The sequence below is a fragment of the Stegostoma tigrinum genome, chromosome 44 (assembly GCF_030684315.1).
Source record: "Stegostoma tigrinum isolate sSteTig4 chromosome 44, sSteTig4.hap1, whole genome shotgun sequence".
Taxonomy (NCBI): domain Eukaryota; kingdom Metazoa; phylum Chordata; class Chondrichthyes; order Orectolobiformes; family Stegostomatidae; genus Stegostoma; species Stegostoma tigrinum.
This window is the reverse complement of record NC_081397.1, coordinates 10,603,014-10,626,002: the sequence shown is the minus strand read 5'-3', so window position 1 is coordinate 10,626,002 and position 22,989 is coordinate 10,603,014. Positions and strand designations below refer to the sequence as shown.

Genomic DNA, 22,989 nt, shown 5'->3' with positions numbered 1-22,989 from the left:
GTGGACAACTGATTTCAGCATCTTGGGCTTTATATCCGCAATTTCTGAGCTTACCATTGCTTTGCAACGTTCCTCTTGCCAGATTCTTGGTGACCTTCTTATTTAAGTGAGCAACCGTAAACTCCAGTTAGAATGTTATGCAATACAAAACGGAGCCAGAGGGAAAACAAAATACTTAAACAAAATAAAGAACTGCAGGTGCTGGAACTCTGAAACAAAAAGCTCATGAATGTTGGACTTTTATCGTTCTCACTGTTTAACTGGTTAAACAGTTCTCCTTTTACCTACAAACTATGTAGGTCATGATGAATTAAGTGACACTGTCATATCTTAATGTAGTAATTGATTTGAGATAAAGTCTGTAAACTTTCCCTTTCAAGTTTCATATAAAAGGAGTTTGCAAATGGCATCACTCTCAGGACAGGGTAGAAATTCAGAACACACTTTTTTCCTTTTAATTTTCCCCTCCTGCTGTCCCAAAGTTGTAAATGCTGGCCACACGCACTTCCATTCCTCCTTGGGTTGAAATCCATCTGTCCTGTTTCCTTCCAAAATTCCCGGTTTTCTTCCTACTCCCATCTCTTCTGCTTCTCGCCATCACTGCAGTTCCTATCTGTTCATAGAAAATCAAACAAATGAGAGTTTGAGGCTTGCAACGAATCCTGTGCAATTATACCAGGAACTAATCAGGCCATGCTTGGAATGCACTGAATGTTTATGCGTTTGTTTTGTGAGAAAACAAAATTAGAATTGCAAATATGCCCTTTACCCAAAAGTAACATTAGAATTGGAAATCATGCAGTTAATTGAGCCAGTAGAACCGGTCAAATAACATCCTTGAAAGAGAATAGTCAATGGCGGCACAGCTACCCAGAATGCCAAAGAGCAGTAAATGTTCCCTAGTCACAGAACAGGAAAATGTGCGCAGGCGTAGTGCCATGTGTGACTGGACTTTGTGCAGGGTGACAGCGACGGGGGAGCGTTGTTTCAGGCGGCTCTTGGACCGTTAACAAACGGACAGAACGACGGGGCCGCTGCATTCAGCAGATGGACGGAAAAGCTTCGTAAAGCTGTTCGGTAAGCTGTAAATCCCAGCACGACCTTCTGATGCTTCCGTTTGTCGCCAATGCCGGAGTTTAAAGTTGAATTGATGGCCGCCATTTCGTTTGATAATGACGGGCGGTAGGGCGCAGGTGCGGCGGCAATGTTTGTTGGGGGAATGCACTCGAGGTGCCGCCATGTTTGTAGGGGGCAACATTGTTCCTGACTGGAAGTTTACCATCAATTGCTTACAATGAGGATAACTCTGATGCTGCTTGGCCTGCTGTGTTCATCCAGCTCTACACCCTGTTATACCAGTTTATTATCTGAATGGTTATGGATTTGAGAAGGGACACCAGCTTGTGAAGGTAAGCATGTATGCACAGCAGGCGGTGAAGATTGCAGATTGTATGTTAGCCCTCACAGTGAGATGATTTGAATACAGAAGCAAGACTATTGTGCTGGAATTGCACAGGGTCATTGTGAGACTGAGGGAGCATCCAATAGAAATGTATAAAATTTAGGGCCCTACAAGATAAATGCAGAAACGATGTTCCCAATGACTGGGGGGGTCTAGAACCAAGGTTCAAGGTTGAAGGATGCAGCGTAGGACGAAAGACTAAGATGAGCACAAAGATCTTCACCCAGGGAGTGGTGAGCTTGTGGAATTCTCTCCCACGGCAAATTGTTGTGGCCAAAACATAGGACTGAAATGTTCAAAGAGAAAGAAGGAACAGGGTACTAAGTTGCATGTTTGGCCATGATCATTTAAATGTTGAAGCTGGAGGAAAGGGCTGAATGGCCTTCTCCTGGTGTTAGTTTCTCTGACTGTATTGATGAGGCATAAAGTAACAGGTGCGAGAACTATTCCCAACATCAACTGGGGTAGTCATAGTGTGAAAGATTTAGAGAAAGTGAAATTCTCAACATGCATCCACGGCAGCTTTTGAAGCCAGTATTAAGAAGATCCTACACGAGAGGGAATGGTACTGGACTGAGTTTTAGGTAATTGAAGCCGAGCAAGGAGTTGAAATATCAGTGAGGGAATCAGTTGTAGACATTGATCATAACTCTGTTAGATTCAAGATTGTCTTGTACTGGACAAGTGGTGAGGTCGTTGTTTCTGACTGGCACAGCCTTAATGGGCTGAAGGGCCTTTTTCTTTGTGTGTGGACCTCTATGATTGTTATAACTTTTGTACTGTTATCAACCCCACCCCACCCCCCACTCTGTCCTTTATTCACTTTGGAGCAATGCATTTCTTGAATGCTGCATTTCTTGAATGCTGCATTTCTTGAATGCAGCCTTGCAACTAAAATCCCCGATCCCTCAAACCGTTCTGATGAAGCCACCCGCCCATCCTTCAGAATGTGTGGGTAGTCACTGGTTTGTACAGACCCAGAATGCACTCTGTTTGTTGTGATGATGTCATCACAAACTGACAATTGCACAGTGACATCACCCACTCCCTGGGGATTTCCTCAAATGTGGGATTTTTCTGACTCTGGCGTTTCTGATATCTTTACAGGTGCCGGCTCCAGCAGGAGATTTCCAAATTGCAGACGGTGAAACTGTTGAGTGAGTAACTTTGACCATTCTTTTACAATTTTGAGGTTTTCGGTGTGTGCCAGTTATCTGTGGAACGATGCATACCTCTGGGGCTGGTGTAATTCCTTTACTGTGGATCTGAAGCCATGACCATCCATTACTGTGTGTCGCCTCTGTCCTCCCTGATCAGCTCTCTACCAATGTCTAACCTGCTCTGTTTAATGTTTGTGTTTGTTTGCTGAATGTCTGAAGTTTCTGTCATTGCCCATCATCCAAGTGTGCACTGCTGACTTACCAGCTCCATCTTCCCTCGGTACTTTTCACCGTCAGGAATTGCAGAGTCATAGAATCATACAGTTTAGAAGAGGCACTTTGATCCATCAAGTCTGCACCAAAAAAAACCTAATTTACACTGTTCCCACTGTGCAGTACTTGGCCCATTGTTTTATAAGTTGTGATGTTTCAAGTGCTCAGCTAAATACGTTTTTAAAGGTTGTGAAGTTTCCTGTTTCACTTACCCTCCCAGCTGTTGTATTCCAAATACCCACCACCTTCTGAATGAAAAAAACATAAACTTCATCAAATTCCATCAATCTTCTGTCTTTCCCCTTTTCAATGATGTCCTATTGACCCTTCAATTAAAGGGGAACAGATGCTTCCTATCCACCCTCTCTATGACCCTCATAACCTTACAGCAACAGGAGTAGGCCATCCGTCCCTGAAGCCTGTTCCATTGTTCAATGCTGATCTGTCACCTAACACTGTAAAAGTACCTTTAGCCCATAGGATTGAGTTACAGTGAGTTATAGAGTAATACAGCAAAGAAACAGGCCCTTCGGTCCCCGTGTTGAAACTGACCACCAAACTTGAAACTACATTAATCCCATTTACCTGCACTTGGTCAATAGACTACTCTGTTCTGGCTTTTTAAGTGTTGATTCAGATGCTTTTTAAATGTTGTGAGAGTACTCGCCTCCATCACCATCTCAGCCCATGCGTTCCATATTTCTACCGCTCTCTGGGTGAATTCTTTTCTTTCCCTTAGATCTTGTCAAAACCACTTATTGTTCTCCTTAAACCTATGCCCACTGGTCTTAGACATGTCTGCGATGGGGAAAAGGTTGTCATGATCTGCATTGTCTCTAACTCTCAGAATTATGTACACCTGAAACCTCCCAAATTCATGACCACACAGCCCCCTCTGCCCAATTTACCAGTTGATCAATATCAGACTGTAGCTTGAGAGCATCCTCCTCACTATCACCAATGAGACTGCTTTTCCTGTCAGCTGCATGTCTGTCTGATAATGTGGTGACCAGGATTGTATACAGTACTCTAGCTGTGGTCTGACCAAAATTCTGTACAGCTTCAACATAACCTCCCTGCCCTTATACTCCGTGCCTCGACTGATGAAGTTAACGTCGATGTAGAACAATAGAGATGTACAGCATGGAAACAGACACTTTGGTCACACTCGGTCATGCTGTCCAGATATTCTTAATTATTCAAGTCCCATTTGCCAGCATTTGGCCCATATCCCTCTCAACTATACCTATTCATGTACCCATCCAGATGCCTTTTAATTGTTGTAATTGTACCAGCCTTCACCACTTATTCTAGCAGCTCATTCTGTGCACCTAGCACTCTCTGCATGAACATGTTGCTCCTCAGGTCCTTTGAAATCAATCCTTGATGGGATGCCTGGTAACTTGCCAAGCTGGACCCAAAATTGGCTCAGTGCTGGGAAACAGAGGGCGATGGTAGAAGGCAGTTTGTGTGACTGGAATGCAGTGTGCAGTGACATCCCACAGGGATCAGTGTGTTTTTGTGATATTTGTACGTGAAGTAGATAAGACTTGAGAGAGATGATGACTAAGTTTGTGAATGACACTAAAATTAGTCAGGTGTTTGACAGTGAGGAGACAGGTGTTGGGTGACTGGAACATATGAACAGATTGGTCAGAAGGCAGAATAGTGGCAGTTGCAGTTTAACCCTGATAAATGGGAGGTGATGCACTTTGGCAGAAGGAACAAGACAAGGGTGTACTCAATGAATGGCAAAACGTTAGGAAGCTCAAACGAGCAAAAGGTTCACATGTGCTTGTCTGCATATTCCTGAGGGTGGCAGGACAGGTCAATTCATGCAGTTAAGAACATATAAGGGATGCTTCCCTTTATTGATCATTGCATAGATTCCAAGAGCAGGGTGTTATGAAGCAGGGGTAGGTCGAACGTTTGGATAATTAACCCAAAACTCAAGCCCCAATCTGTTGTTATGGGAGTAGAGGTTCCTTTCTAATGGTGACCTTAACACACAGGGAAGCTTGCTGTTAGAAGAATGGTTTAAAAAAAAATCCCTGATCCCCACTGTATAAGTCACAAGTAAAAGTAACAATTTATTTATTTAGCCCTAACAATGACGAAATGAACAGAATTACTGACAAACAGAAAAACCTTTGCCCCCACCATCCCCACCCCAACCCACCCCACCCCAACCGACCAGGCACAATCTATTCCCTAACTGAACTGAATTCTCCTGGCATGCTGTCCAAATAAACACAAGTCCCACGTATTATAAGCCCAATTAATAAGAATAATAAATTAAAACATAATCTCTCCCAGTTCACATAGAATGTGTCTCTGAAACGCTCTTCCTTCTGTTTGTCTCATGCCATAAACACTCCTATTCCACTGATTCTGCTGTCAGGGATGTTTTCTCAGTGAAGACTCTTGCTGGAAGTGCCGTCGTGAGACCTATAGTGGATAGGATGGTGCTTTCACACAGAACTTAGTGATTTCTTGTGTGAGCTGGGTGCATGTGAGCTCAAATGGCAGTTAGCTCTCACACCTTTCAGATGGCCATTGGCTCTCTGCCGAATTTCCAGTTGTCCTCTTCCAATTGTCCCTTGATGACCCGTCCATTTTCTTACAGTTGCATTGGCTGCTCGGGTTCTGAATTTGCTGCTCCCAGCTCATAGCCAAAACATCATAACAAGCCTAAGAATTCCAATTATGCAGCCAATCAGTACATGCTTCCATTTTTGGTACTGCCTGAAATCTGCAACTATTTAGAGACCCATCTTCTGTATAAATCTCCAATCTTAGAAAAGCACTCTATCTTTCTTGTAACTTGCACTCTGTTAACATGAACCGATTCTCTATCCTCAGATACTGCCCGACCTGTTGTGATTTTTCAGCATTTTCTGTTTATTTCAGACTTGCAGCAGCAGCGACAGTATTTTGCTGCTCTTTTGATGATAAGTCCATAAGACAGAGGAGCAGAACCAGAGTCTGCAGAGTCAGTCATGGCTGATACATTTCTCAACCCCATCTAGGACTTCCTCCCAGAACCAAGTCAAGAAACACACATGGATGAATTAAAAGGCCATTTCTAACAGGGTGGGTGGTGGTCATATTGTGGCCTATTGGTTCCTATTAATTGAGTCACACAAAGTCACTGATTACCATGGAGAAGGAGGCTGCTCTATCCATTGTGCCTGTGCTGGCCTTTCCCCAAAAGCAAATCAGCGATTCCTGTTATTTGCCTTTTTCTTTCCTCTTCAGGGGCTTATTCCAGTTAGCTTTTGTAAGTCTTTGCTGTATCGGATTGAGCTGGAGTGGTGATGGAGGCGAAGTGGCTGAGTTTACCCTGAGTCCTTTCAAAGCCAGCTGGGCCCTACACTTTCCAGCGTGAGGTTGTCAAAGGGAGCTGGACTCTATGGAAGATCGGGTGGCTTAAAAAAAAACACTCCAGACGGTGTTTAACAAAAGAAGTGGCTTGGCGAACAAATATTCTGCAGTTGTTGTAGAAACATCGGTGTTAACTTTCCAAAATGCATTAGATTCTGGAAAGTTTCTGTCTCACTGCAAAATAGCAGATAAAACCTCTGTATTGAAGAGGCGAGGAAGGCAGACAACAGGAAACTACAGGCCAGTTAGGGTGACCTGTCATGGAGGGAATGAGAATCAATTATTTGGTGGTATATCACCAGAATATTAATCTGGGGACCTGGGTTCAGATCCTGCCATGGCAGGTGGTAGAACTTGAATAAAACTCTGGCTTTAAGTTGAACGATGGTCAAGAATCCATTGTTGATTTTTAGGAACAAAACATCTGGTTCACTCAGGTCCACTGGGGAAGAAAGCTGCCATCCTGAATGGGTCTGGTTTACGTGTCCAGACCCACAGCAATGTTGACTGTTAACTGCCTTCTGGGCAGTTTATGGATGACAGTGAATGCTGGCCTAGCCAGTGCCGCCCAACACCTCTGCATGAATTTGAAACAAAAACCTGAAGAAATAAAAGTGAACAAAAGGATTTAAATGCATTTAGAAAGGTAAGGACTGATTAGGGAGAGTCAGCATGGCTTTGTGCATGAGTAATCGTGTCTCAGTCTGTCGGTTGTGTTATTTTTTTTGAAAATGTGGCAAAGAAGATTGAAGGCCGGGCGGTAGACATTGTGTATATGGACTTCAGCAAAACACTTGACAAGGTTCTGCATGGTAGACTGGTTAGCAAGGTTAGATCATATGGAATACAGGAAGCACTAGCCAGTTGGAATCAAATATGGATTCAGGGTAGGAAACAGAGGGGTGTGGTGGAGGGTTGTCTTTTGAACTGGAGGCCTGTGACCAGGTGGTGTGCCATAAGAATCAGTTCTGGGTCCACTGCTTTTTGTAATTATCCAAATGATTTGCATGTGACGGTATAGTTCATAGGTTTGCAGATGACACCAACATTGGTGGTGCATGGACAGTGAGGAAGGTGATCTTCACTGAGTAGTTTGGGATTTTGATCAGTGGGCTGAGGAGTGGCAGATGGAGTTCAGACAAATGAGAGGTGTTGCATTTCAACAATGAAAATCAGGGCAGGATTTAGACAGTTAATGGGAGGGCCCATGGGAGTGTAGCCGGACAAGGGGATTAGGGGTGCAGGTGCAAAGTCCCTTGAAAGCGGAGTTGCAGGTGGACAGGGTGGTGAAGAAGGCATTTGGTACGCTCGCCTTCATTTGTCACTGCATTGAGTTATTGGAGTTGGGATGTCATATTGCGACTGTACAGGACATAGTTAGAATACTGTATTCTGTTCAGGTCTCCCTGCTATGGGAAAGAAGTTGTGAATCCTGAAAGTGTTCAGAGATGATTCACAGGGATATTGCCGGTATTGGAGGGTTTGGGCTGTGGGTTGGGGCTGGAAAGGATGGGGCTTTTCTTCCCTGGAGCAGTGGAGGTTGATTTGTGAGGCTTGCCGCATCAACGGCCGTCCCAGGCAGTGCATTCCAGACTTGCACCACCCTTTAGGTGAAAAATGTTTTCCTCCATTCCCCTGTAAAATTCTTGCCTTTCACTGCAAAATGATGCCCAGTGTTATTCACCCTTCAACTAAGGGAACAATTACTTCTTTGTGTTTCTCCAATTTAGTGGAATTCTTTGAGGAGTGACATGTGCTGTGGATAAAGGGAGCCTGATGATCTCTTGTTCTTGGCTTTCCTGAAGGCATTTCACAAGGTACCATGGAAAAGGTGACTGTTTTGAGTGGGAGCTACTAGTTTAGTGGTACATACCGGCCTGGATACTGGATTGGCTGGATGATAGAAAACCGAGAATATCCATAAATGGGTGTGTTTCAGATTGTCAGAATGTGATGAGTGGGGAGCCACAGGGCTCTGCTGAACCTAAACCTTTTGCAGTTTATATCAGTGACTTGGACGAGGGAAATGAAGTCATGGTAGGTACACTTTGTGTTGCTACAAAGCTATCAAGAAAGGTGGCTGTGAAGACTTAATTTCCCGACAACAGTTTGCAGCCTTTTTGAATGAATATTTCAGGTGATCTATGATATAACAAAATGTGAAATTGTTTGCTTGACGGGAAAAATGAGAAAAGAAGACAGGTGCAGAATCTTTTGGGGTTTAGATATCAAGGGGATCTGGTGTGAAATACACAAAAGATTGGGATATAATTAACAAGTGAAGATGAAGGCTCATGGAATGTTCTTGTTTATCACAAGTGAAATCGAATAGAAAAGTAAGGATTTGATAATTCAGTTGTACAGGGAATAAGTGAAACTTCACCTCCATGACTATGTGCCGTTTTGGTCTCATTATTGAAGGAAGGATGTAAATGCGGTGGAGATTCAGTGGACTGATACCTGAATGAGTGGAGATAGTAGGAACTGCAGATGCTGGAGAATCTGAGATATCATGGTGTAGAGCTGGATGAACACAGAAGGCCAAGCAGCATGAGAGGAGCTGGAAGACTGATGAAGGGTCGAGGACTGAAATGTCAGCCTTCCTGCTCCTCTGATGCTGCTTAGCATGCTGTGTCCATTGAGCTCTGCACCTTGTTATCCCTGAATGAGTGGGTTGTCTTCTGAGGATATTTTGGACAGCATGGGGAATGCTCACGTGTTCAGAAGAGTGAGGTGTGACTTGCCTCATGTTTAATATCCTGAATGGGTTTTGACAAGGTGAATGTGGACATATTTTCTCCTCCGGCTAAGTCCAGAATGGGGGAAGACTGCTTTATCATGAGAGGAGTTCTTTATACAAGATTAGTGTGACTTTGGAACCCTCTGCCTCAAAAGACAGTCGAGACTGGATCATTGTGTGGAGCTGGATGAACACAGCAGGCCAAGCAGCATCTTAGGAGCACAAAAGCTGATGTTTCGGGCCTCGACCCTTCATCCAGCTCCACACTTTGTTACCTCGGATTCTCCAGCATCTGCAGTTCTCAGTATCTCCGAGACTGGATCATTGAACATTTTTAAGGCAGAGGTGGGCAGATACTTGTTCAGCCAGGGAATCAAAACTTATTGGGTGTAGCTAGAGATTCAAAACATGATCTTATCGGTCATCATCGTATTGAATGATGGAGCAGGCGGGACGGCCCGATAGTTTATATGTTAGCCGTTGTGTTCATACATTTGACACGGAGCCAAATGCGATACCAGGACAGATGCATGACTTTGTATTTTTATGGGGAGACTCTCACTTCCATTAATTCTGTTCTAAATCAATTCCACAGGATATTGGAAGGAGAGGATTTACAGTCGGGGAAACTGCAACCGATCAGGATTTCAGTGTGGCCCAATTTGGTGTAACCTGAATCTCATTGGGTTTTGAACATGGAAGGAGAATACACTGTTGACAGCGGTCAGAAACTGTACATGTGTGATGTGTGTGCACGAGCATTCAGCCGATCATCTGACCTCTCGAAACATAAACGGAGTCACAAGGAGAAACTGTGGAAATGTGGGGACTGTGGGAATGGATTCAGATCCTCGACTGAACTGGAAATTCATCGGCGCAGTCACACTGGGGAGAAACCATTCTCCTGCTCTGAATGTGGCAAGGGATTCAGTCAGAAATCCCACCTGCAGAGACACCAGCGAGTTCACACTGGGGAGAGACCATTCTCCTGCTCTGAGTGTGGGCAGGGATTCACTAATTCCTCCAACCTGCTGATACACCAGCGAGTTCACACTGGGGAGAGGCCGTTCATCTGCTGTACGTGCGGCAAGGGATTCACTTTGGCTTCCAGCCTCCAGACTCATCAACGAATTCACACTGGGGAGAGGCCATTCACCAGCTCCTAGTGTGGGAGGGGGATTTTTTGACACATCCAGCTTGATGACACGTGGGTGAATTCACACTGATGAGAGAGTGTTTACCTGTTCCCACTGTAGGACAGTGTTGAGTCAGTTCAGATAAATGACTGTACATCAGCAGATTGTCTGTGGAGAAGCTGAGTGAGGGGATTCACTGAATCTGCCACCTTGTGGACAGTTCACACTGGGGAGAGGCTGTTCACTTTCTCTGTGTCAGGGAAGGGATTCATTGAGTTATGGAAACTGCTGAAATGTCAGTGAGATCCTGAGTAACTGCCGTGATGAAGGATGTATAATTTATATAAATTTCAGTTTGGAAGTTGGCTTTTATAATAGTGACACTGAATTTGGTTCATTTTCTGAAAGTTTTCTTTGAAAGAAAAAGTGTGAATCCTTGTGAAACAGTGACCTTCCTCCAGCACTGCTCAGAATGCAAGTGGCTGTGGAGCCCCATGTGGAGTGAATGGGAAATTGTTTAGACTCTTGTTGATTTGCAATGGATGAGCAAACATCAAAGGACATTATCTTGTTTTCAGTTCAGAGTAATCAAGGATTGATTTTTCTTTATAAACCCAGGGTTAGAAGGTATTTTGTTTAGTTTGGAGATAGGACTAAGATCAGAATCAAGTTTAGTCTGTCTACTATAGAGAGCTCAGAATAATTCAGTGGAAACAAAAGAACAAAAAGTTACCTGAGTAGAACTTCTGAGGAGGGTTTGGTTTGAGCTGTGATGGTATTAGAAGCGGAAAATGTTTATTCTCTGAAATTTGAGAGTATTCCTGAAAGAAAATTCCATAGTTCACAGGATGTGTTTGGGCCAAACCTGTTCAGATATAATTTAGAGATTTAATATTTGATGTAATTTCTCTGGATTTAAACCTGTGTAAATAAATACGGGCACACAGTTGCAGCAGGTAATCAGGAAGGCTTGTGGAACAATGGCACTTTAAATCTCCAATTTTCTTGAAATAAAGTTGGGATGTCTTCCTGCAACTGTCCAAGGTGCTGGTGAGACCACATCTCGAATGCTGGGAATAATTTTGGCCCCCTTATGGAAGGAAAGGTATTATTTCATTGGAGGTGGTTCAGAGAATGTTCTCCAGGATATTCCTTTGTATGGAGGGACTGTCATGTGAGCAAAGGCTAAACTTTGTGGGAGTCTACTCACTGGAGTTCAGAAGAATGAGAAGTGATGAAACGTATTAAATTAGGCTTGAAAGGGTAAATGTTGAGAGGATTTTTCACTTGCTGGAAGAATCTCTGTCCAAAGTGCATTGTCTCAGAATATAGGGCCACCACCAATTTAAGACAGATGAGGAGGAATTTCTTCTGTGGAGCGTTGGGAGCCTGTGGAACTTGTTGCCACAGAACAGGGAGGCAAAGTCGGGCCTAGTCTAAAATGAAGGCTGATGTAGATTCTTGATGAAGAATTATGGGAAAATCACAGGAAAGCAGCCATGAAGAATGTCAGATCAGCCCTGATTCTGTACAATGGCAGAGCAGGCTCAAGGGACCAACTGGTGCTGTTGAGAAATATTGTTATTGTTGAGGAACATTGTTTTTCTCTCTGTTTTTGTCTTGCGTAATTACAATTTGTCTTTTTTGATTTTGCTGAAGAATCTCTGCAGCGTCACATGACTGACCACCATGTCAACCAAAATAAAAGAGTATCTCACTTGGAGATAGTCAGACACACAATTAAACTGTCACCCAATGTACCAGAAGATGTGGAAATAAAGTGTCATCCGGTATAAAATAATAAATGAAATTCAATTCCACCTGATACTCTAGTTGTTCAATAATTTACCCCATATTTACTCACAGGAGCAAAGACTGTCAGAAGCAGAGTGAAAGTCTCGCTTGCGTACCAGACTAAAGGTGGATATTTACAGAAGAAATCCCTCCCTCTCCCAGAGAGCAACTTTCAAAGTGAATGAAGCTCAAACAGCCCTCCAACTCCATTTTAATTTAATCCCTACTTCCTGTCACGTTTTTCATGTTGTTATTGCCCTGGTCACATCATGTTTTTGCTGGTGTGAAAAGTCCAGCAGCTGTTTTGGTGTATCTCGGTTCAATTTGAAAGCCTCTCACTGACAGTAGAAAGCCTCATTTCCAGCATTCTACCACCAGGCAGAACCCCTGCAGAGAGTTACAAAATTAATTTTAAAAAGAGAAACATATAAAATCTATTTGCAGAACTTGGAGGGAAACAATTTTCTTTTACTTGCTGACAAGGGATGGGACACTTGTTTGCTGGGTGTGAAACTCAGGGTTCGTATTCCACCAGGGTTTGAATCTCCTGCACTAATGGAGTATTAAAAAGGAACTTAAACACACAGAAGTAGCTGAAAAATGACACTCTGGTGTGTAATTTGCCCTTTCTCTGGAGATGCAGGGAAAATGGGATGCATGTGAATGCATCTGAGAATAAGGTGTGCATCGGGTCAGTGATCACTTGTTAATTTATGCAACATTTGTAAAATACACAATGCACATTCCCAGAATAACAATGGTTTAACTGACCTAACCTGGATATGCTTCAAGTATTTATTCAGACAAAGCTTTCCCTGATATAATCTCCCCTATTTAAATGTAACTCTATTCCAGTTGTTGTCAGAATTATGATGGGAGAGCTGAAATGGCCATGTGAGGGACAAATGTATTGATGGTGCAGGGATAAAGTCAGTTTTTGTTTTGAATATCTGACTGTGCACAGGATCCCAGATCATAGCATGAGTTTTGAGATTGCTAAAACTGCTATGGTGTAAACAAGGAAAAGAAACGGAGCCAACTTCAGAAGGATGCAGGGATTCTGATAAAATGGACAACAAACCAATGGGTGGGATGTGAAATGGGTGCAGGGGCAGTGAAAGTTCTGGCTTAATTTACGTTAAACTGAATCTTACGTATGTGAAAAATAAGGCTGGAGTTCTGTCTTTTCAGGGAAGGCATGTTAAGAACTGTTTTATTCATTCTTGCATTTTAGCAAATGTTAGTTTGTTTGGCACAAAAATAGGGGGAGTTGTATGATGAAGAATGCTGTTCCCATAACTTGCTTCTGTGCTTCACACGAATATACAGAAAAGCTTACATGTCAGATCAGCCACTGCATTTACTTGTTTGTCATAGTCATAGCATTTTACAGCTTGGAAACAGGCCCTTTGGTCAACATGGACGAGTTGGTCCAGACCACCTAATTTAATCTCGTCCCATTTACCAGAATTTGACCTTTATTCCTCTAAACCCTTCCTTATTCATATACACTTTCAGATGCTTTTGAAATACAGTAATTGTACCGGCCTCCACAACCTCCTCTGGCAGCTCATTCCAGGCATGCACGATCCCCTGAAAAAGGTTGCATCTTGGTCACTTATTAACCACCTCACACCTTAAAACTGTACCCCCACCAGCCCCAGTTTTTGGATTTTGCCACCCGAGGGAAAAGACCTTGATACTCACCATATCCATCTCCCTCATGATTTTCTAAACCTCTAGAGAAGGTCACTTCAGCTGCCGAGGTTCCAGGGTTGAACGAAACAATAGCCCCAACCTATTCAACCTCTCCGAACAGCTCAAATCCTCAACCCTGGCAACATCCTTGTCAATCTTTTCTGAGCCATTTCTCGTTTCACAACATCCTTTGTGTAGCAGGGAGACCAGAATTACACACAGTATTGCAAGAGTGGCCAAACAGATGTCCTGTCCAGATGCAACATGACCTCCCAACTCCCATACTCCATGCACTGACCAATACAGACAGGCGTACCAAATACCTTCTTCACTATCCCATCTACTTCCAACTCCACTTTCAAGGAACTATTAATCTGCACTACAACGCCTCTTTGTTCAGGAACATTCCCCATCATGGTGTGCAAGTTCTGACCTGATTTGGCTTTCTGAAAAAAAAGCACCTCACAATTATTTGATGAAAACTCCATCTGCCACTCATTTGAGTTCATTCAACAAATTAACAGTTTCTCCAATTCCATACTAAATTGTTACGACTTTCAAATCTCAATTGTCTAAATATAAAAATAAAAGAGAATTGCAAATGAAATAAAGCTCTTGGGTGGATTCATTCACTCCCATCTCACCGTTGGGTGCAGGTCTCACATTGACTATTTCCTCGTGATTGTATGTGATATGATACAGTGCCCCCTAGGGAGCATTTCAAACAGTGTAGCATTAAATTGCAAAAGGATATCGAAGCCTGTCATTCACACTCATATTTAGTATCCTATATATAAACCACGGCAATCCACTCGATTAAATTCTACCCATAAGCATTGGTATCAGTCATCCTAGAATGGAATCGCCAGAACCATCGATTAGATGCTCGTTTGTTTTAAATACTCGTTTCAGCTTATTCATCAAAAAAAACAATGTTGAAATAAAACAAATTGAACAATCTCAAATCTTTAAAAATCAAACATTCAACACAAAATACAGCAGTCAACAACTGCTTAAGTGGTAAACGGGCAGCCTCCATTCCCCCTTCAGAGCCACCACAACCTTACATTGAGAACGGAGACCCGAGAAGAGGAAAAACAGCACAGGCGGAAGGGCTACCGTACCACAGATAGTTTTATCTGGTCGAATGCATCATGTCAAGGGATACTGAATTGCTTTACGGCTTCCGGGGTTATTATTACCCGATTTCTAAACTTGTTGCTATTCCTCTAACAGTGTCAGATCTTTCCAATACAATTACAGGAAACTACCTCATGGATACATTCCGTCCGGGCGGATTATAGCTCAATAACACTAACAATAATGGCAGGGTGAGTATTGTGTTACCAGTCTCCCAGTAATACAGAGGACATTAAAATTAACTCGGCTGTGGTGAGGGTCCAGTTTCTTTCACTGATGTTGTGGGTGGCTCTTAAAAGAGCCTTTGGGTTGTCAGGTTACAGAACGGCCCCTTCACTTTTTAGTGGCGCCCCCAGCGGCGGTTTTCTTGAGCAGCAGCACGGCCTGGATATTCGGCAGCACCCCGCCCTGAGCGATGGTCACCCCTCCCAGCAGCTTGTTGAGCTCCTCGTCGTTGCGCACGGCCAGCTGGAGGTGCCTGGGGATGATGCGGGTCTTCTTGTTGTCCCGGGCCGCGTTACCGGCCAGCTCGAGGATTTCAGCCGTCAGGTACTCGAGCACCGCAGCCAGATAGACCGGCGCTCCGGCACCCACACGCTCAGCATAGTTACCCTTTCTCAGGAGCCTGTGAGCTCAAGCAAACCAGTAATAGAGACAATGGCTCAGCTTCTTTCAATGAAGTTGTGGGTGGCTCTTAGAAGAGCCTTTGGGTTTTGGATGTGTTTTTCTCAGCAGAATGTGGTGTCTCACTTGGAGCTGGTGTTCTTGCTCACCGCCTTTTTACTATCTTTCATCGTGAAACTTGATTCTGCAGGTTTTCTGCCGGGCCTTGTGTTCACTGCCCTTGTGGAGAAAAGGTTTAGTTCCAGATCCAGTTGGGGGCGGCAGTATTCTGGAGGCGGAGCTGGACATTTCTCTGTCTGTCACTCAGTTTCCTGCCCGGGCCGCCTCTCACTCTCTGTCAGCCCTTTCTCAGTCAGGTCGGGGCGGGCTGTATAAAAAAGGAAGGTGAGGCAGCTCGGGTCTGATTCCGCAGCGATTGGAGTGAAGAAGCGAGATGTCTGGGAGAGGGAAGGGAGGCAAAGGCCTCGGAAAAGGCGGAGCGAAGAGGCACCGCAAAGTGCTCCGTGATAACATCCAGGGCATCACGAAACCAGCCATCCGGCGCCTGGCTCGCCGTGGCGGGGTCAAGCGCATCTCGGGCTTGATCTACGAGGAGACCCGCGGGGTGCTGAAGGTTTTCCTGGAGAATGTGATCAGGGATGCGGTGACCTACACTGAGCACGCCAAGCGCAAGACGGTGACTGCCATGGATGTGGTGTATGCTCTGAAACGCCAGGGCCGCACTCTGTATGGATTCGGCGGCTGAACAACTCGTCCCTTTTCCAGCGAACCCAAAGGCTCTTTTCAGAGCCACCCAAACCCTCCGATTGAGAGCGGAGACCCGAGGATGGGAAAAGGCAGCACATAGGGAGTGGACAGTGTACTGCAGCTGGTTATTTCATTTCGAGATATTTGATTTTGGATCACTCTTTAAAGACAATACATAAAGTTCACGCTCAGCGCTACAGGAGTGAAAACAGGTAGAGCGGAGCATTCACTTCGTTGCTGTCTCCTATAACGAATGTTTTACATTTAAAATATCCCTTCAGTGCAGATAGAGGCTTTTCAGCCGTTCGAGAATACACTGATATTGCTGCTGATTATATCACATTGCGACTAAGATACAGAAGTCGGCTCTGTCATTCGATCATGGCTGATTGGTTTCTCAACCCTGATGTGCCTTCTCCCCTTGACCTTAGACCCTTTTTCTTACGAACACCTCTCTGTCTCGGTAACAATACCAGTATGTGTAGTTAGTTGTTAACACCATGAATAATAATGTGTTCTTCCATGAGTTTTGGGACCCAGAGGCGAATGATACATTTCACAGTATTTGTACTTCATTGACCCTTCCAGGAATGATTTGTTGTTCAGTTTTCACTCTCACAGCCGTGCCGCTGTTTTCGTGCCGTATTCTTTCTATCTGCCTGTTACCGACAGGACTGGCAGCAATTGCAAGTTGTGTGCGGGCTAATTATGGTCTGGGTGTAATTTTAAAAAAGTACCGATAAAGTGACATTTTGTATTTTTACCGTCGCATACTGTGCTAGCTTTTAAGATGTTTAAATCGGCATGTTGTTTAGATTAACCACGGTTTCACGTTCGGTTGATCAGTTTCGCTGGACTGCATCAAACCCCGCGCTTTGCTCCTGCCTGTTTCAGGCAATGATCCAAAGTGCTGGCCGCGCAGACTGCAATCTCTGTTACAAAGAAAATTCTATAACGTATTCGGCACAATACAAGTTGCAGACGAATGGTGTTTTACGTTTTAATATTTATTCACTCTCAGGGTGAAATCAGCGGATTATTTCAAATCGGTTAACTGCAAATGAGTTTGTCAATCAGCCTTCAACAATTATTGCTTTTAAATTTGAAAAGCCCGCCAAAACATACAAAGGATTTATAAGTTTAGGTCACACAATCTCCCTTTTGGCCCGGTCCCCGCTCGTGTTTGTCGGTTGATCCCCTTGGTCGGTACAGAATCGATTTGCCATTTTTCTCCTGTGCAGGTACTCAACGGTGTTGTTCCCTGACGGAACAATGGGGACAGCATTTTGATTATTTAATGCCGCAGTCCCTTACAGCTAAAACTCCACGTTTACTATTCCAGGGCGACAGCTGTTCTTGTTTTATCTTGACCAGATAAGGCCCTCAGTGACGGTGAGCGGACCCTAAACGTGACCTGTTTTCACTTCCACAAATTTTGCCAGACTGGTGAAGCTTTTCCAGAGATTGAACCAATATAAAAGTCTGAGAAAAAAATATTTTTTAAGAAATCTAAAATAAAAAAGGAAAGTTTAATTATCGCAATTTCATTTACACAGTCCCCAGACTTCACAGAAAAGGAAAAATAACCAACCAGCAGTGACAGTCTAACTGCTTTTCATTGATGTTGTGGGTGGCTCTCAAAAGAGCCTTTGGGTTGTCAGGTTACAGAACGGCCCCTTCACTTTTTAGTGGCGCCCCCAGCGGCGGTTTTCTTGGGCAGCAGCACGGCCTGAATATTAGGCAGCACCCCGCCCTGAGCGATGGTCACACCTCCCAGCAGCTTGTTGAGCTCCTCGTCGTTGCGCACGGCCAGCTGGAGGTGCCTGGGGATGATGCGGGTCTTCTTGTTGTCCCGGGCCGCGTTACCGGCCAGCTCGAGGATTTCAGCCGTCAGGTACTCGAGCACCGCAGCCAGATAGACCGGCGCTCCGGCACCCACACGCTCAGCATAGTTACCCTTTCTCAGGAGCCTGTGAACACGGCCCACCGGGAACTGCAGCCCAGCCCGAGACGACCGAGACTTCGCCTTCGACCGAGCTTTCCCGCCACCGCCCTTTCCTCTCCCAGACATCGCCACAATCTCACAAACACTTTCACAGAGAATTCTGCAATGCGGCCACATCCCGCCCTCTTATACCTTCGGGAGGAATGGGGGTGCGGCCATTGCTGATTGGTCACATTGTTCAGTATCTCCTAATGTCGTTTCAATGCCCAATCAGATATCTGCTTCCCTCACCAATCCGGAGAGGGCCCGGGGAGGAGGCCGGAAAATCCCGGCGCCAAATCATCAACCGCTTTCTTTCAAACTCGAAAAGCCCGCCAATAGTTTCAAAACGGGAAGAAGTTTTACGAAGAAGAATGCGTTCATATTCCAGATAATTTACTTTTAGAATACAACTGTATATTTCATACAATCTCTCTCTGATTCCCAGGCCTAAGTGAATCGATGTGATTATGATTTTGCTTTTTACCCTGATCCTTAAGAATAAACAGATGGCAGAAAAAGAGCCCGGCGTAAGTTACTCTCTGAACAGATTCATTTTATTTCACATCAGCACCCGGATACATTGATAAAAGCATCGCACAGCTATTTCTTTCCCGTTGAGCGCATTACCGTTTTAAACAATATTGACAATCGCGCTCCCTATTGCACGGGATCAACAATATTTCTACTTTTGCGATGCCAGTCCGCCAGCTGTTCTGCTTTCATCTCGGTTCACTTTGAAATTTTCCCACCGACAGCAGAAAGCCTCATTTATGAGCTTTCTGCAAAACCGCGGGGAGATTTGAAAATAAAACAAAATTCCTCTGCGTGGAAACCGGAGGAAAATGCCGGCGCCAAATCATCAACCGCTTTCTTTCAAACTCGAAAAGCCCGCCAATATGTACAAAACAGTAAGAAGTCAAACAAAGAAAAATGCAAAAGTATTTGAAGTAATTTACTTTTAGATTACACCGACATGCTTCACTCAATCTCAGTCATTCCCTAGCCTCCATACATCTGTATTTATGTTCTTGAAAGGATTGTTTGCTCGAACTTTACGAATAAACGGAAGCAAAAAACAAACCTGCCAAAATCCGTTCCCTGCATAGATACTATTTCACATCAGCACCCGGTGATATTGATAAAAGATAATAAAATGTGAGGCTGGATGAACACAGCAGGCCCAGCAGCATCTCAGGAGCACAAAAGCTGACGTTACGGGCCTAGACCCTTCAGAGAGCTCTCTGCTGAAGGGTCTAGGCCCGAAACGTCAGCTTTTGTGCTCCTGAGATGCTGCTGGGCCTGCTGTGTTCATCCAGTTTCACATTTTATTACCTTGGATTCTCCAGCATCTGCAGTTCCCATTATCACTGATATTGATAAAATACTCCTTTTTTCAGGTGAGCGTATTAATGCTTTGGACAATATTTTTAAAATCGCCTTTCCTATTGCACTCGACTGGACTTCTACAATAGTTCCACATTGCAGATGCGAGTCCGGGAGCTATTCTAGTTTCGTTAAGAATCACTTTGAAATTCTCGCACCGACAGCAGAAAGTACCACATACTGCATTTTGAAAAAAACAAAAATCACAAATCCCGCTGAGATTTGGAATTGAATTGCAATTAAATTGCAGGGGGATTTCAGGGTTCAGAACCCACTGCGATTAGTTTGAAAAATGCTCAAACCCACAAAAGAGGAAAAGGAGTGAATAATTTAATCCTGTATAAGCTCACTCACACTGACATTGCAAATGAATACTTTACACAATTTTTCTGTATTGCATTCTCTCTTCTACTCGAATCTGTCCATTTCTGCACTTGAATAGAATTTTCTGAATTTAGCAACAAGCGGAAATAGCAAAAAAAAGCACCGCATTCTGCGCATATTTTTATTTCACTTTTCAAGTGCACACCGAATATTGATTAAACCTCGCACAATGTCCTTTTGGGTGAACGCGTTCACACTTTAAACAACAGCTTGAAGTTGCCCTCCCCTGTTGTCCTTGACCAGTCGTCAGGCACAATTTCACACTTGCTATCGCAATTCGGCAGCTGCTCTGGCTTTATCTCGGTTCATTGTAAAATTAACAGAACAGCAAGTAGATTGTAAAATCTATTCATGGGATTCGATGTTAACTTTGTTTCCCGGGGTCATCAAGTGTGAAAGAGGAACTTGGAAAAAAAAATGGAAGTTGTTGATAAATGATTCATTGGCGATAATTATGCTCTTTGCAGATACAGGGAAACGAGACAGGGTATGGCTGCAACCTAAAATAAAGGGCAGATGAGGGACGACACATCGAGTTCTAAAACAATTACGTTATTTTTAAAAAGCCGACTGACATTACTAATACATACCGAAAATCATTTGCAGAAAATTGGTTCAGCTGTTTCAGCGAAGTTGTGGGTGGCTCTGAAAAGAGCCGTTGGGTTTTGGATGTGTTTTTTCAGCACAATGTGGTGTCTCACTTGGAGCTGGTGTACTTGGTCACCGCCTTTGTACCCTCCGACACGGCGTGCTTGGCCAGCTCCCCGGGCAGCAGCAGCCGCACCGCGGTCTGGATCTCCCGGGAGCTGATGGTGCTGCGCTTGTTGTAATGGGCCAAGCGGGAAGCCTCCCCCGCGATACGCTCAAAAATATCGTTGACGAACGAGTTCATGATACTCATGGCCCTGGAAGAGATGCCGGTGTCGGGGTGAACCTGCTTCATCACTTTGTAGATATAGATGGCGTAACTTTCTTTCCTGGACTTTCTCCTCTTCTTACCGCCTTTCGCTGGCGCCTTCTTGATGACTTTCTTGGCGCCCTTCTTGGAAGTTGCCTGCGCTTTCTTCTCATCCACCATCGTCACGGTTACTTTCAGACACAGAATAAGCGAAAACGGCCTCGGAGCTCGCTTTTTATAGCCTTACCGCGTCAGCAATGCTAATGAGGGATAAGGGATAAGTCTTGTTCTTGATTGGACAGTTAAAAAGAATGTCGGAGCATGACATCAGCCTCGCTGTGATTGGTTAGTTTATGGAGACAATGCGGATCTATCAGGATCTTCAATGAAATGCGAGACACAAACCAAATTCTGGACACGGAACAAACTCCGAGCTCACTCGCAAATCAACCGGTTATTGTCAGTTAATGATATCTTGAACACAGTATCTGAGAGATTTTAATTGTGGCAGTGTGTTTTGTTCTGCTCAAAGTAATCTCTCTGTGTAATATTATTTTGTTTCATCTCTCTCTGAGTTCCGCAGGACACTTGTGTCATTGAGAGATTCAGGCTTATTGAGGGATAGTTTTGTCCAATATCTGTCAGTCTCTCCTATGTGAAAATGCGAGTGCAGTTATCTATCCGTCCCTGTCTGTTTATGCAGTGTGAATGAATATCACTCTCTCACAATCTGTTCCTGTCATACAGTCATAGAGATGTACAGCACTCTTGTGTCCACATCGACCATAATAATCAGATATCGTAAATTAATCTAGTCCCATTTACCAGCATTTGGCCGATATCACTCTGAACCATTCCTCATCCTGCGCCCATCCAGAAGCCATTTAAATGTTGTAATTGTCGTATCCTCCACCACGTCCTTTGGCAGTTCAATCCAGTTATGCACCACTCGCTGCGAGCTAATGTTGCCCACCTTAGGTTGCTCTTCAACATTCAATCTCTCCACTTAAACCCATGCCCTCGAGTTATGGATTCCTCTACTCTGGGCAAAAGAACTTGATTATTCACCCTATCCATGCTGCTCATAATTTTATAATCCTCTGGAAGGTCACCACTCGGCCTCCCACACTCCATGGAAAACAAGCCCTGTCTCTACCGTCTTTCACCAAAGTCTCTGACCGTGGCAACAATCTTTTAAACATTTTCTGAACCCTTTCAAGTTTAAAAACCCCTTGCCATTTTAAGGGGACACTGGACCCGAATGCATTTTCTCAGAAGAAACTGAACCAATGTTCTGTACATTCACAACATGACCTTCCAAACCACACATTCAATGCACGGATCAATAAAGGCAAGTGTATCAAACACCATCTTTACTGACCTGTCTATCTGTAATTCCATTGCAAGGAGCTATGAACCTGCACTCGAAGACCATTTGGGTTGGCTTCCCTGGAGCTTATCTGGAGTCTGCCAGTCCTGCCCTGATTTTCCCTTACAAATAGTTACAATAGTTATGAGTCTGTGCTTTTCTTCAGAGTTGAGGAGGGAAAAGCAATGAACCTTTGCAACTGCTATACTGCAGAGTCTCAACAGCAGTGGTGATATCAAGGGACATCTTTACAATGATACGAGTATTGTTTCGTATTGCATAGTGTCATACATTTCAGAATACTGAAGTAAAGGTATTAATTTAATATGTTATAGCCAAAGGGAAACTGCCATGAACAAATCAACTGCATCGCAGCTGACTGACCACAATATTCCTTGTGCAGGAAAGAAAATTGGCTTATTTACTTCTATTTTATTTTGTGGCTCAGACATTACCCTCGTTGTGTGGGGAGGAAGAAGACAGAATTTTTGTCTTCTATCACGCAGTGGAAAAAACTGCAACAGTCAAACTAAAGAAGAATAAACATTGCTGAACTCTCCTGGCCAACAAAAAAAGAGAGAATATTTACTATCTACCTGATTTGGTCAAATCCTTCTTTCTCCACTGTTTTGACGAATGGCTTTTTATTATGTTCCTTATTTGAGAAAATGGCATCTAATTTTCTAGTGTGTGTGATGTAATACTTCAAAGGGAGTGTCACGAGGAACATAGGGCTATTTGAATAACATTTAAGCTAATTTGAAAAAAAAGTCCATGATTATAAAGTCCTCTTGCTTAGCACAGAATAAA

The 22,989-nt window shown here is 43.9% G+C and overlaps 4 protein-coding genes across 8 annotated transcripts; 2 read left to right on the top strand and 2 right to left on the bottom strand.

Moving 5' to 3' along the window:
- Positions 1-484: 484 nt before the first annotated feature.
- Positions 485-21,001, bottom strand: LOC132207022 (late histone H2B.L4-like). Its single transcript, XM_059642210.1, has 2 exons — positions 20,503-21,001; positions 485-613 (listed from the first exon to the last, which is right to left on the bottom strand). The coding sequence occupies exon 1, from the start codon at positions 20,988-20,990 to the stop codon at positions 20,610-20,612; it is 381 nt and encodes a 126-aa protein (XP_059498193.1). The 5' UTR covers positions 20,991-21,001; the 3' UTR covers positions 485-613; positions 20,503-20,609.
- On the top strand, positions 953-11,980 carry LOC132206986 (zinc finger protein 664-like). Of its 5 annotated transcripts, none has more exons than XM_059642139.1 (4): positions 953-1,077; positions 2,570-2,619; positions 8,010-8,096; positions 9,615-11,980. In XM_059642139.1, exon 4 carries the CDS (start codon positions 9,715-9,717, stop codon positions 10,183-10,185), a length of 471 nt encoding a protein of 156 aa, XP_059498122.1. In that variant the 5' UTR covers positions 953-1,077; positions 2,570-2,619; positions 8,010-8,096; positions 9,615-9,714; the 3' UTR covers positions 10,186-11,980. The 5 variants fall into 5 exon arrangements, with proteins under 5 accessions (XP_059498122.1, XP_059498123.1, XP_059498121.1 ...); XM_059642140.1 differs by having other exon boundaries at positions 8,010-8,110; XM_059642141.1 differs by lacking the exon at positions 953-1,077 and adding an exon at positions 1,087-1,409.
- On the top strand, positions 15,835-17,908 carry LOC132207038 (histone H4). The gene has a single exon (XM_059642228.1). It carries the CDS (start codon positions 15,845-15,847, stop codon positions 16,154-16,156), a length of 312 nt encoding a protein of 103 aa, XP_059498211.1. The 5' UTR covers positions 15,835-15,844; the 3' UTR covers positions 16,157-17,908.
- LOC125450307 (late histone H2A.2.2-like) lies at positions 17,667-18,349 on the bottom strand. The gene has a single exon (XM_048526292.2). The coding sequence runs from the start codon at positions 18,278-18,280 to the stop codon at positions 17,837-17,839; it is 444 nt and encodes a 147-aa protein (XP_048382249.2). The 5' UTR covers positions 18,281-18,349; the 3' UTR covers positions 17,667-17,836.
- Positions 21,002-22,989: the final 1,988 nt, after the last annotated feature.

Bases quoted from the DNA above. Each gene is read 5' to 3' on its own strand.
- LOC132206986 (XM_059642138.1), top strand. From the start codon at position 9,715: ATGGAAGGAGAATACACTGTTGACAGCGGTCAGAAACTGTACATGTGT.
- LOC132207038 (XM_059642228.1), top strand. From the start codon at position 15,845: ATGTCTGGGAGAGGGAAGGGAGGCAAAGGCCTCGGAAAAGGCGGAGCG.
- LOC125450307 (XM_048526292.2), bottom strand. From the start codon at position 18,280: ATGTGGCCGCATTGCAGAATTCTCTGTGAAAGTGTTTGTGAGATTGTG.
- LOC132207022 (XM_059642210.1), bottom strand. From the start codon at position 20,990: ATGGTGGATGAGAAGAAAGCGCAGGCAACTTCCAAGAAGGGCGCCAAG.